This window comes from Hyperolius riggenbachi, chromosome 2, assembly GCF_040937935.1.
Source record: "Hyperolius riggenbachi isolate aHypRig1 chromosome 2, aHypRig1.pri, whole genome shotgun sequence".
Lineage (NCBI taxonomy): Eukaryota > Metazoa > Chordata > Amphibia > Anura > Hyperoliidae > Hyperolius > Hyperolius riggenbachi.
The window spans coordinates 254225473-254237426 of NC_090647.1; the positions used below are offsets into that span (position 1 = coordinate 254225473).

Genomic DNA, 11954 nt, shown 5'->3' on the forward strand with positions numbered 1-11954 from the left:
CGTCACTCTAAGCGTAACACACACTTAGAGTGACGCATCGGGCAGGGAACGGCCAGAAAAGGCGCAGCTTCCGAGAGAAGCTGCCACTTTTTCAGCGGGGGAGAGGAATCAGTGATCGGGCACCATAGCCCGATACATTGATTCCCTGGCTACCGAATCCGCGGCCGGGAGTGCGCGTGCACGCGCGCGATCGGCCACGGGAGCGTGCGGCAGCGCGCATGGTTCCTGGGCGTAGTTTATACGTCCAGGAACCAAAATAGGTTAAAGAAAACCTGAACTGAAAATTAAAAGTCAAAACAAGCATACACAAGTCATACGTACCTTCCATGTAGTCTACTCCTCAGTGTCTTTCTCCTGTCCCGCGTCCTATTTGTTCACTGTGATCAAGGGAATTTTCCATCCTCCATTTTGAAAATGGCCATTACCCATAACAGCTTTCTGGTCAGCACACAGTTAAACTGTAACATCACCCACTTGAGCCATAGGGAAACATGGACATTACCTGGTACATCAGTTTTCCTCTCAGCTATAACTGACAGCAACTGATATTTTACTGACAGCAACTGATATATTTCAGATCTGACAAAATATTGTCAGAACTGGAAGGGATTATTGTCAGAAGAAAATGGTGAGCTTCTCGGAGGAACTGATGGCAAGGTAACTATGCAATGTTCATTTGAAGTTACCTCATGTGTTTATTTTAAATATTTTTACTCAGTACAGGTTCTCTTTAATTTGGGACCAGCACCCTCTGCCCCCTTGAGGACCAGAGGGGGCTGGAGGGTGCTGGTCCCGTAAACCACCACTTCCCGACGAATCGCCGCTAAAATCCGCCGCACCCGACGAACACGCCGCTCTGTCCCCGCCGCAGGCTGCTCCGCTGTGTGCCGGTCAGGAGCCGCTTTCATTTGCTCCTGACCCTGTCACTCCATGTAAGCCAATGGGAATGGCTTACATGAATGACAGGGCCAGGAGCCAATGAAAACGGCTCCTGCCCGGCGCACAGTGCTCTGCTGTCATAGAGGCGGCAGGGCAGCACATTTCTGCGCAGACCGAGCGGGGACAGCGGCGGAGACGGGCAGGGGCGCGCGGTCAATGGGACGTAGAGTTTACGTCCGGTCAGAACGTCCCCTGCCCGCCGTAGATTTATACTGCGGCGGTCCGCAATAGGTTAAAGACTCTGTAACAAAAATTTCAGCCTTATTTCTTCTATCCTATAAGTTCCTATACCTGTTCTAATGTGGTCTGTCTTACACACCCTCTCCACGCCCCCTGCAGGCTCTATGAGTAACAGACTGAGCTTCTCACAGCCTATCACATGATGGTTAGCAGCCATGTTTTTTGTTTGTAAACACTGCCTAAAACTGGCAATTACAAGCCAGGATTGTAGCAGAGAGTGGCAGAAACAGCACAGAGGGGCCAAGGAGAACATATTGAATAGAATGGTATGCTTTTTATTTTAAGAATTTTAGAGTACAGATTCTCTTTAAAGGGGAACTGAAGAGAGAGGTATATGGAGGCTGTCATGTTTATTTCCTTTTAGACAATACCAGTTGCCTGGCAGCCCTGCTGATCCTATGCCTCTAGTACTATTAGCCATAGCCCCTGAACAAGCATGCAGCAGATCAGGTGTTTCAGTGGTTCAGACTTATAAGTCTGATCTGACAAGACTAGCTGCATGCTTGTTTCTGGTTTTAATCAGATACTACTGCAGAGAAATAGACCAGCAGGGCTGCCAGGCAACTGGTATTGATTAAAAGGAAATAAACATGACAGCCTCCATATACCTCTCTCTTCAGTTCCCCTTTAAGGTGCCAGCCGTTACCCAAAGGGTTAGCATAGAATTTAGCTATGGGTACTAAAGCTTGCCATACACTTTATAATCAGTGGAAGATCAGGCACAGTGTTCTGCCTGATTTTGTTTTCTTTTTTAAAACTGAATGGGGTAGAGCCAAAAAATGGTCCAAAAGTGGGCATTTCCCAGCTCCAAGACATTTCAGTGCCCATGGTAGGGAGATTGTCAGATTCTAGTGAGAGGCAGATAGTGATAGCTACATTTTAGTAACGGGCTGCTAGTAGGCCACATTAACTTGCCTTCCTCGACCCCGAGATATGTGTATTTAGTGGCCTGCTTGCTTTCTGTTGCCAGCGTACACTGCAGCATTATACTAGTGATTGGACTGGGTATTAGGACCATAGTAAGTGACAGCCATGATTACAGAGGCATAGCTAGGGTTTTCAGCACCCAGGGACAGACCGTTTTTGCACACACCCCTCTTGACAAAATGGGCATGGCCACACATCAGAATGTGGTTGTGGTCATGGGTGGAGTCAAATGTACAAATGCTGTATAGATAGATAGCCAAATTTGCCCACCTTTATTTAGCTTTATATGTGCCGTCCTTCCCCCATATAGCCAGATGTGCCCCCTTTAAATAGCCAATGTGCCCCATTTTCTCTGCTGCTGTTAACTCTTCTGCATTCCTCTGCAGAGAGAGGGAGAGAAGCCTGGGTAGCTGGGGCACTTTGGGCAGCCAGCGAGCCACCTTTCACGCACATGGGAATGCAGCGGCCATGCTGAGCGCCCTCACAGTACTACGCCCAGGGACATATTTCGCCCCCTTGCCCCCCATAGCTACGTCTCTGCATGCTTGCAAAGAGAGAGAGAGAGAGAGAAACACTGAGTGCCTGGGAGATGCACAGCAACAAGGAAGATGAGCTAATGAGTTGTGATATAAATTATTCCTCAAAGGTAACTAGGCATTGGAGTTGTAAGTGTATTACAGAGGTGAGTGCAGAAGTTACCAGTCTGTCAGGACCCTTAAACGTAAAACTCTTCTTTTTACTGACCGATTGAACTTTTTGGCGTTGTACTGCTCAAAATATTTTCAAAAGGCAATTAACAAGATGAAATGACTTTTCTTACAGCCCCGTGAGTTTTCTGCCTGCCCCCTTAACACAGATGAGGATGTTGATCATTGGTTAAACTTCTATGAAATGAGGGCTCCACTGATTTGCCAGTCAGTGTTTGTGTCTCAAGACCCGGTAAGTATAGACTGATGTAAATAAAAAGACAAAACCAAGAGCCCGATATGGTGTAGTAGTTTTTGAACACGGAATAATTGAGAAGTAAGTATTATACTTACAAACATGGGTTACCGCTCAGGCAACCACTGTAAAGGCAGGTGGGGAGATTAGACCTGTCCCCACTCAGGATTAAGATATCGCTCTCTGTGATAGAAGAAAAGGAGGGTGTATCACCCTTCCACCAAGGGCGGAATACTGGATATGTCAATGTACAGAGGCGCCAACAGGATAAAAATGCAGTAAAAAGTTTAAAATATTCAGGTGGTGGCGGTGGACCAACCAACCCAAAACAGACTCAATACCATTGATTATATTCACAAACAGTTTATTCACATACTCCAAGATACACTGCAACGCGTTTCACGGGCAAGATCCCGCTTCCTCAGGCATTAAACAACAGGAGTATCACACTACAAATGACAGAGATAAAAAAATATAAAGACCTTATCAGAAAGCTGTGTATGTATATTTGTACATATGGGAAGTTCATGACATCATAATATGTGGTATATAATTTATTGCTCAGTGTGTGGGGTGGTACAAATTGTAGTAACTGTGGGTAGTTGGTATCATTGTAAATAGCCTGAGTGTGGAAAAGATTGTTGAATAGGGGACGGAGTAGGATGGGGGGGGATAGAGGGAAAAGTATTGGGAATATTCTCCGATTGGTAACCTGGCTGTGGACTCCTAGAGAGGCAGGGATGTGTATGGTGTAATTAGAGCTGAGGGGAGAAAGGTGGAGGAAAAGAGAGCACCGAGGGGTTGTTTTGGGTTTGTGGTGAGAAGCAGATAAGTATAAACATGTAAGGAGGTAGAGCATTTAGATAAATTGCATTAGAGCAAATGTCACTTACCAGCTGTAGGTCCAGATCGGGCTTGGCACCTCTGTGCTCGTATGCCTGCTCAGGACCTTTAAATAGCCGGATATGATGTTTACGGGGCTGTGACTGGAGGGGATGGGCGTGGTTGCCAGCTGAAGTGATCTGCCAATAAGGCTGGTGAGGGGGTGGGGGCAGAGTAAGTAAGGTGAATGGACGCTGCTGAGGGGGGTGTGTCTGGTATAGGGGACGGAGCGGTGCGCCGATTGCGTCACGCCGCTTGTAGTAATTGCGCATGCGTGGGTTACGCTTGTCCTCAATGCGCATGCGTCAATTGCGGAAGATGCCACGTGGGTAGTGAAGGGTATTGGGTGCATAGTGCGCCTGCGTCAGAGGCTGTTGTGGCCATATTAAGTGAGGGAAAATCTATGTTAAGACATGGCTGGGGAATATAGCATAAATAAAAGTAATTGGGTATATCTATGTGTAAAAACGGGGGACAGGCGGAGTAGTCTGATATCTTCTAAAAAAATCTTTGGTTCTAAACAGGGAATGAATGTGTATATATATATATATATATATATATATATATATATATATATATATATATATATATATATATATATATATATATATATATATATATATATATATATATATATATATATATATATATATATATATATATATATATATAGTTAAACTTGGTACGCTGTTGTAGGGGGATGCTGCCACCTAGTGTTTCAAGCAGGTAGCAGGAAATACACTTAAAGAGACTCTGTAACAACAAAAACCTCCCCTGGGGGGTGCTCACCTCAGGTGGGGGAAGCCTCCGGATCCTAATGAGGCTTCCCACGCCGTCCTCTGTCCCACGGGGGTCTCGCCGCAGCCCTCCGAACAGCCGGCGACTGTGCCGACTGTCAGTTCAATATTTACCTTTGCTGGCTCCAGCGGGGGCGCTGTGGCGACTTTCTTCACGGAAATAGACTGAAATACCCGATCTCCGTCGGGTCCGCTCTACTGCGCAGGCGCCGGAAACTTGCGCCTGCGCAGTAGAGCAGACCCGACGGCGATCGGGTATTTCCGCCTACTTCAGCGCCGAGAGGCATCAGAGCGCCTGCGCAGGAGCCAGGAAGGTAAATATTGCGTCACGGCTGTACGGAGGGCTACAGCGAGACCCCCGAGGGACGCAGGACGGCGTGGGAAGCCTCATTAGGATCCTGAGGCTTCCCCCACCCGAGGTGAGTACCCCCCAGGGGCCGTTTTGTCGTTACAGTTCCTCTTTAAATACAAGATTGTCTGTATGTATCAGCTAATGGTCTTGTTGTAGTCAATCAGGTTGTGAAACCAGAGGTATTATACACATGGTCATGTACATTATCATTGATTAGATTATTAGTAGATGAAATACAACAATATCCGGTATAAAATTAATAAATATCAATGTACATAAAAAATGTAATATTATCAATGTACATAAAAAAATCAATTAATATACGGTAAATACCAACAAATAGGTCATAAGCATGCGGATGACATAAACTCATGATAAAACCATTTTAAAAAGAAATATGAATAGACTAATAAAAAAAGTCAAACATGAATGAATTGAAAACTGATAAAAAAGAGAGCACAAGATTAAAAAAAAAACTCGGTAATTATTCGAGGAGTGGAGCTAGTAAATTTTCTCCAGCACTTCATTGAGACCGTCTGGAGAAAGCGTTTTGAGAATTTGTATCCAATACATTTCTCTTTTTTTGAGGGAGTCAAAAGAGTCTGAGTGGTGGTGTGGGATAGATTCGACAAAAGTAATACGAAACAGTGCGGGGTTGCTATTGTGGTGTGTGGAAAAGTGACGTGATACACTGTGTAGGGGATATTTTTTTATTATATTTCTTTTGTGTTGTCCCACTCTGCTTCTAGCCAGTTGGGTAGTTCTGCCCACATACTGTAGCTGGCACGGACATGAAATAACGTAAATTATGTATTTTGATCCGCAGTTAATAGCGTTTTTGATATTATATGTTATATTTGTGACTGAGGAAGAAACCGTTGGTGTAGTGAGGACAAATTGGCATGCTAGGCATCTCTGATGGTGACATGGGGTGCTTCCTGGAGCCAAGGAGGTAGGGAGAGGTGTGGTGTTTGATGGTGGCTGGCGTAGTCTACTAGGGGCCAACATTTACTGATGTAAATGTGTACAGTATATGCATCTTTTTGAAATGCTCTTAGATCAATTTCTTCAAGACTTTTCTACATAAACTATACACACTACATTTTGTCACACACAACAATAGTTAGTGATCATTTCAGGTGAGACTCTTGCAGCAGTTTAAACCCATTGGTTGCTATGGGCAAGCACTCCACCTCTGCTCCATTTTTGGGTGGTTTTTTTGCACCTGTGTTCATGAATCCCCAAACCACTCTCTCCACTCCTCCAACGCTCTACGGATGTCCACCTCTCACATTACATGCTCCAGGGGTTCCCCAGAGCAGCCCTTACTCCCTCCACACATCAGGCTCACCCTCACCTTCAACTCATTCAAGCAGGCCTTAAAGGTAACCCGAGGTGAGAGGGATATGGAGGCTGACAAGTTTATTTACTTTTAAATAATGCACATAGCCTGTCTGTCCTGCTAATCCTCTGCTTCTAATACTTTAAGCCATAAACCCTGAACAAGCATGCAGATTAGAGGTCTATGACAAATCTGACAAGATTAGCTATATGCTTGTTTCAGGTGTGTGATTTAGACCCTACTGACCAGAAAGATCAGCAGATTTATTTCATTTGTCTCCATAGGTCTCATGCTGGGAATACACGTTTCGTTTTAGCCTTCGTTTTAGCCTTCGATTCGTTCGGTAAACGAATCAAGTGTTGAAAACGTATGTGAAAATAGTCATAATCTCATTATAGTTTCAATTAATAGACCCCAAAAACGAACGACTAGTGATCGAACATGTTTGATATTATCTCTCTTTATCCATCTAATCGAGCCATTGGTAGGCTTGATGGCTGTTCAGATCGATTATATATTCGTTTATGCCGTCCGTCCCTGTACTACGTTTCGTTTCTTTGCAGCCTTCGATCATTGGAAAAACGAAACCATCAGAATCGAAAAAAAAAAACGAAACCGTGGGTGGTGATATTAACCGTACGGTCGATTATTTCGGGATCGAAAAGGACAAAAGGCACAATCGAAACGAAGGTTTAAACGAAGGCAAAAACGAAACGTGTATTCCCAGCATCACACCTCGGGTTCCTTTTAAAGACCCATCTGTTTAGCCTACCCACTCTTCATAGCTCCAATGGCCCCCTTTAAACTACCACCCCACCCCTCTAATGTGTTCCACCAATGTAACCCTTAAGCCCCATTTACACGATACGATTCTTTGTGCGATTCGATTACGATTCTTTTTACGATCCGATTAAATCCGACATGTCCGATCGGGATCCATTCAATTCGATTTGCCATTGTTTTGCAATGGCAAATCAAATTGCATCAAATCCCGATCGGATATGTCGGATTTAATCGGATCGTAAATAGAAACGCACAAAGAATCGTATCGTGTAGATGGGGCTTTAGATTGTGAGCCTATTTGGTAGGGCCCTATTCCCTGGTTTTTCTCTGCCACATATGGAATCAGTAACTCAACTTCTGTATTTATCTCTACCTTGCAATGTGCATACCATTGTTTGTTACACTATTTGACTGTTTTGTGTACCATTGTTTAACGTTGTAATGCCCCTGTGTGACAACGTTTAATGTTGTAATATCTCCCTTATCTATACTACAGGGCTGCGCAATATGTTAGTGTTTTATAAATAATGTTTAATAACAATTATTTGGTGTTTACATGTTACTTTCACAGACATTACTGCATAGACCAGTGAGTATTGCATTTGAAGTTGTTGTTTTTTTTTTTTTGTTTTGTTTTGTTTTTATCAGATGCCATCTGGAAATTGCACTTGTTTATATGATTTCAACTAAACCTGGCACAAGTCTAATGCAGCATCTGCTGTTTTTATGTATATACAATGTCCAGTGCAATCACAGAGCTGTTGCATTGTTTTTGCTTCAGTCTATGTTATAGCAAATGTTTTGTGAAGCTAGACACCTGTCTGGTTAAATAACTTCTAGCTAGTTGAAGGCTGTTATCTCTCAATGATTCTGTAAAGTGAACAAACTCTCAGCAAAAAAATGAGAACCTCAGCAGAACTCTCTTGAAGCCTCTGGATACATAAAGGCACATACCCAAAATGTGACTTATCATGCAATTTTTTGCATGACGAGCAATCTTTTCTGCGACTTTGCAATGTAGGTACGTGTGCTTGATTGAACAAATGATGTTTTGCCACCTATGGAAATTATGACCGTCACGGTGGATCAGATCTTTAAAATCACAGACGACTCCTGCGCAAAGTGCCACAATCGTTTAAACTCTCGTCCACGCCCATTGTGTAGATGCGTGTTCCTGCGGTAGGAGGAGATGGATCAGTGAACGCTTGTTGGTCGTGTCACATCGACATGGGTTCCCCCGATCCATCTTCCGGTGAGTTTGTAGCTTAACATATTATTACTGGATATTTATATAACGCTGAGATCTCCTACAATACTCTACAGAATTTATAGTTCTCTGAGTAACTGTCCTACAGAAGAGCTAACAATCTGAATCTCTTATGTTGCTGTCACTTACAGTAAGTAGTAGAAATCTGATGGAACCGAGAGGTTTTGAACTAGTCAATTTCTTCATGGGGGATTCTCATCAAGGCTTTTATTTTTTATGAAAACATTCCCTGAAAAGTGTTTTTACAGTGATGCTGGCCAGCCTCTGTGCTCACTGCACACTTTTTTGGCAGATGGACAGAGAAAATGCCACTTGCTAAGTGCTTTTGAAACTAAACAAAACCATGAGACTCCCTCGTGAGGAGATGGGCTGCTCCAAAACCTGTCGGTTCTGTCAGATTTCTTCTACCTACTGTAAGTGACAGCAAAATAGGAGAAAAGTAATTTACAGCTCATTTTACTCTGAAAGAAACGTATGTCTTATTTGTATGTGTTTACATGCATTTAAAATTTTACCTTTTTCATGAGAATGGACCTTTAAAGGAGTTGTCAGGGGAAATATAGTAAAATGAATGGTACTTACCGTGGGCTTCCTCCAGCCCCAAGCTCCCAGGACTTCCCTCCGTTCGCCGGAGCTCCGACCCAGGTCCCCGGCGATGCCGTCAGACCGACCTGGAGGTCGCTCTGTACTGCGCCTGCGCGATCGGCGCTGTCAATCACCGCCACGTGAGCCGGAGCGGACTGCGCAGGCGCAGAACTACTGCGCCTGCGCAGTCCATTCCGGCCCACGTGGCGGTGATTGTACCTCCAGGTCACTCTGACGTCATCGCCGGGGACCGGGTCGGAGCTCAGGCGAAAAGCTGCGGGCAGAGCTGCGGCGAGGGAGGTCCTGGGAGCTTGGGGCTGGAGGAAGCCCCCGGTAAGTACCATTCATTCTACTATATCTCCCCTGACAACTCCTTTAAGGGAGGAAATTACATCAGGATTTAGCTTCACACTGTGGGAAAAAGACATTGCCCCTGCCAGGAACAGAATTCTCTTCATTTACTATATAAAATTTTCTGAACTCAAAATGTGGTCAGTACTATACATCTTTTGTAAGTAGATCAAGTATTTATCTACTTATATATGTGATTTTTTTTTTTCCTGGCAAAGTATGGCCAGGGCCGGCCCTAGACTTTTTGCCGCCTGAGGCAAACTTGGAAAAAAATCGCCCCCCCCCCCCTCAAGCCGTGGCTGGGGGTCCGCCGAGCTGGAGGGGGTAACGGGCAGGAAGGGGGTATTGGACAAAGTGGCATTTTCCCTGATCTGCGCTCCCCCTCCAGCTTTAAAAAGTTAAGTAGCAGCCACTACTAACTAGTAAGAGGCAACGGGCGGGGATGACTCGCCTCTTCCGCGTTCCAGTGTGCGTTCCACTGTCGTCACTTCCTGCAATGCCGCCCACTGTATTGTAAGTGGACGGCATTGCAGGAAGTGACGACAGTGAAGCGCACGCTGGAACGCGGAAGAGGGGAGTCATCCCCGCCCGTTGCCTCTTACTAGTAGCGGCTTCTACTTAACGTTTTAAAATTGGAGGGGGAGCGCAGATCGGGGGACCCAGGGGAGGGAAGGGGGGGTCCTACTTTGCCCAAATACCCCCTTCCTGCCCGCTACCCCCTCCAGGTCGGCGGCCCTCCACACCCACGGACAGGCGGGTGCCGTCGCCCCCCCCCCCCACTGCAGATGCTGACCTTGCCAGGCTTCTTCGGCTTCTTCTGCACTCCATCGCGCGGGTCACATGGTCGCGCTGATGTCATCAGGATTGTACTGCGCAGGCGCAGTAGTACCTGGCAGCCCTGTTGGTTTTCTGGCTTCAGTCATGTCTGAGTCATAACCCTAAAACAAGCATGTGGCTAATGCAGTCAGACTTGAGTCAGAGTACCTGATCTGCATGCTTGTTCAGGATAAATGGCTATTAGTGTTAGAGCCACAGGATCAAGGGGACAGGAAACGTACAGGGTTTAAAATTAAATATGGCAGCCTCCATATAACTCACATCCTGGGTTCCCTTTGTAGCCCATAAAATAACAGTGTTCTTGTAAGAGGAGTGGGGAAGGTCCCAGGGCCAACTGGCCAAGCTGAGTTGAGGTTGTTCACGTGACATACAATCTGTTGCCTTGAATTCTATTTTCTGAACCGGTAGATGTATTTGACTTATGTTTTCTAAAACCAAATGCTTTTGCTAACAAACATCAATTGTAATTTTGGATTCTTGCAGGGTTTTGATCTGCGAGTGGAACATACTCATTGCTTCAGCCATCATGGAGAAGGAGGACACTACCATACAGACACAACGCCAGACACAGTGCAATACGTTGGCTATTTCCATCCTGCAGAATACTTGTACCGCATCGACAGGCCACCTGCCACCCATATGATTGGAAGAGATTAGTTCAGCCTTCATTTTTTTCTACTGTTAAAGGACCACTATTGCGAAACAATGTAAAATTTAAAAACATGTAAACACATACAAATAAAAAGCATGTTTCTTCCAGAGTAAAATGAGTCATAAATTACTTTTCTTCTATGTTGCTGTTACTTACAGTAGGTAGTAGGAAAAATGACAGAACTGACAGGTTTTGGACTAGCCCATTTCTTCATGGGGAATTCTCAGTATTTCATTTATTCCTTACAAAAGCACTCCCTGGACAGTATTTATACAAAGATGCAGGCCGCCTCCCATCTGTTTGCACACTATTCTGGCTGTTGGAATTAGCAACTGCTGTTCACAAGTGCTTTTAAAAATAAAGAAAACCCTGACAATCCCCCATTAGGAGATGGGCTAGTCCAAAACCTGACAGTTCTGTCCGATTTCTAGTACCTATTGTAAGTGGCAGCAACATAGGAGAAAATAAAATTGTAGCACATTTTATCCTGGAAGAAATTTACTTTTTTATTTGTGTTTTCATGAATTTTAAATTTTACAATTTTCCGCAATAGTGGTCCTTTAAGACTAGGAATTTGAAGGTGACATAAAGCAAGTATATTACTATAGTGCATATTTGAGAACAATCAAGCTGTGTTGATTTATACTGATTGTTAAAACTTCATGAAAGTATTTTTACCTGTTTCACAGTTAAGTGGCTCTCGATGCTTGTTTCTGTTTTATAATAAATCAAAATCAGTATTAATTAAATTACGGTAAATGTCCATTTCTTTGCATTCATTTATTTTCAGCATCTAGTGTGATGTGTAACAGGATTAACTCAGTTGTTTTTTGACCCTTTCTGTGTACAGGAAGGAATCCTTGTTCACGTTCCCAACATGGTACATGTACCCCAAGGGTACTTTAGTAAGGCCCAGGTGGGTACTTGACCTTGTAATACTCAGTCCATTATACAATAGCGTCCCCGTTATCCAGAACTCAACTAACCAGCAGTCTCAACCGACCAGCATAAATTGTGTACTCACAGTGGTGAAGGGCAGGCTAACTTCTTAGGCTTTT

The 11954-nt window shown here is 44.4% G+C and overlaps 1 protein-coding gene across 3 annotated transcripts in view; it reads left to right on the forward strand.

Annotated features, from left to right (window-relative positions):
* The window catches only part of C2H11orf54 (chromosome 2 C11orf54 homolog), a 39117-nt gene extending 27515 nt beyond the window's left edge, over nt 1–11602 (forward strand). For 2 of the 3 annotated variants that reach the window (XM_068268546.1, XM_068268547.1), the window contains exons 8-9: nt 2929–3045; nt 10728–11047. In XM_068268546.1, the coding sequence (XP_068124647.1) occupies nt 2929–3045; nt 10728–10901 (291 nt within the window). In that variant the 3' untranslated portion in view covers nt 10902–11047. Of the gene's footprint in view, nt 1–2928; nt 3046–10727 lie in introns of all 3 variants that reach the window. The other variant, XM_068268548.1, reaches the window with a different exon arrangement.
* The last annotated feature ends 352 nt before the right edge of the window (nt 11603–11954 follow it).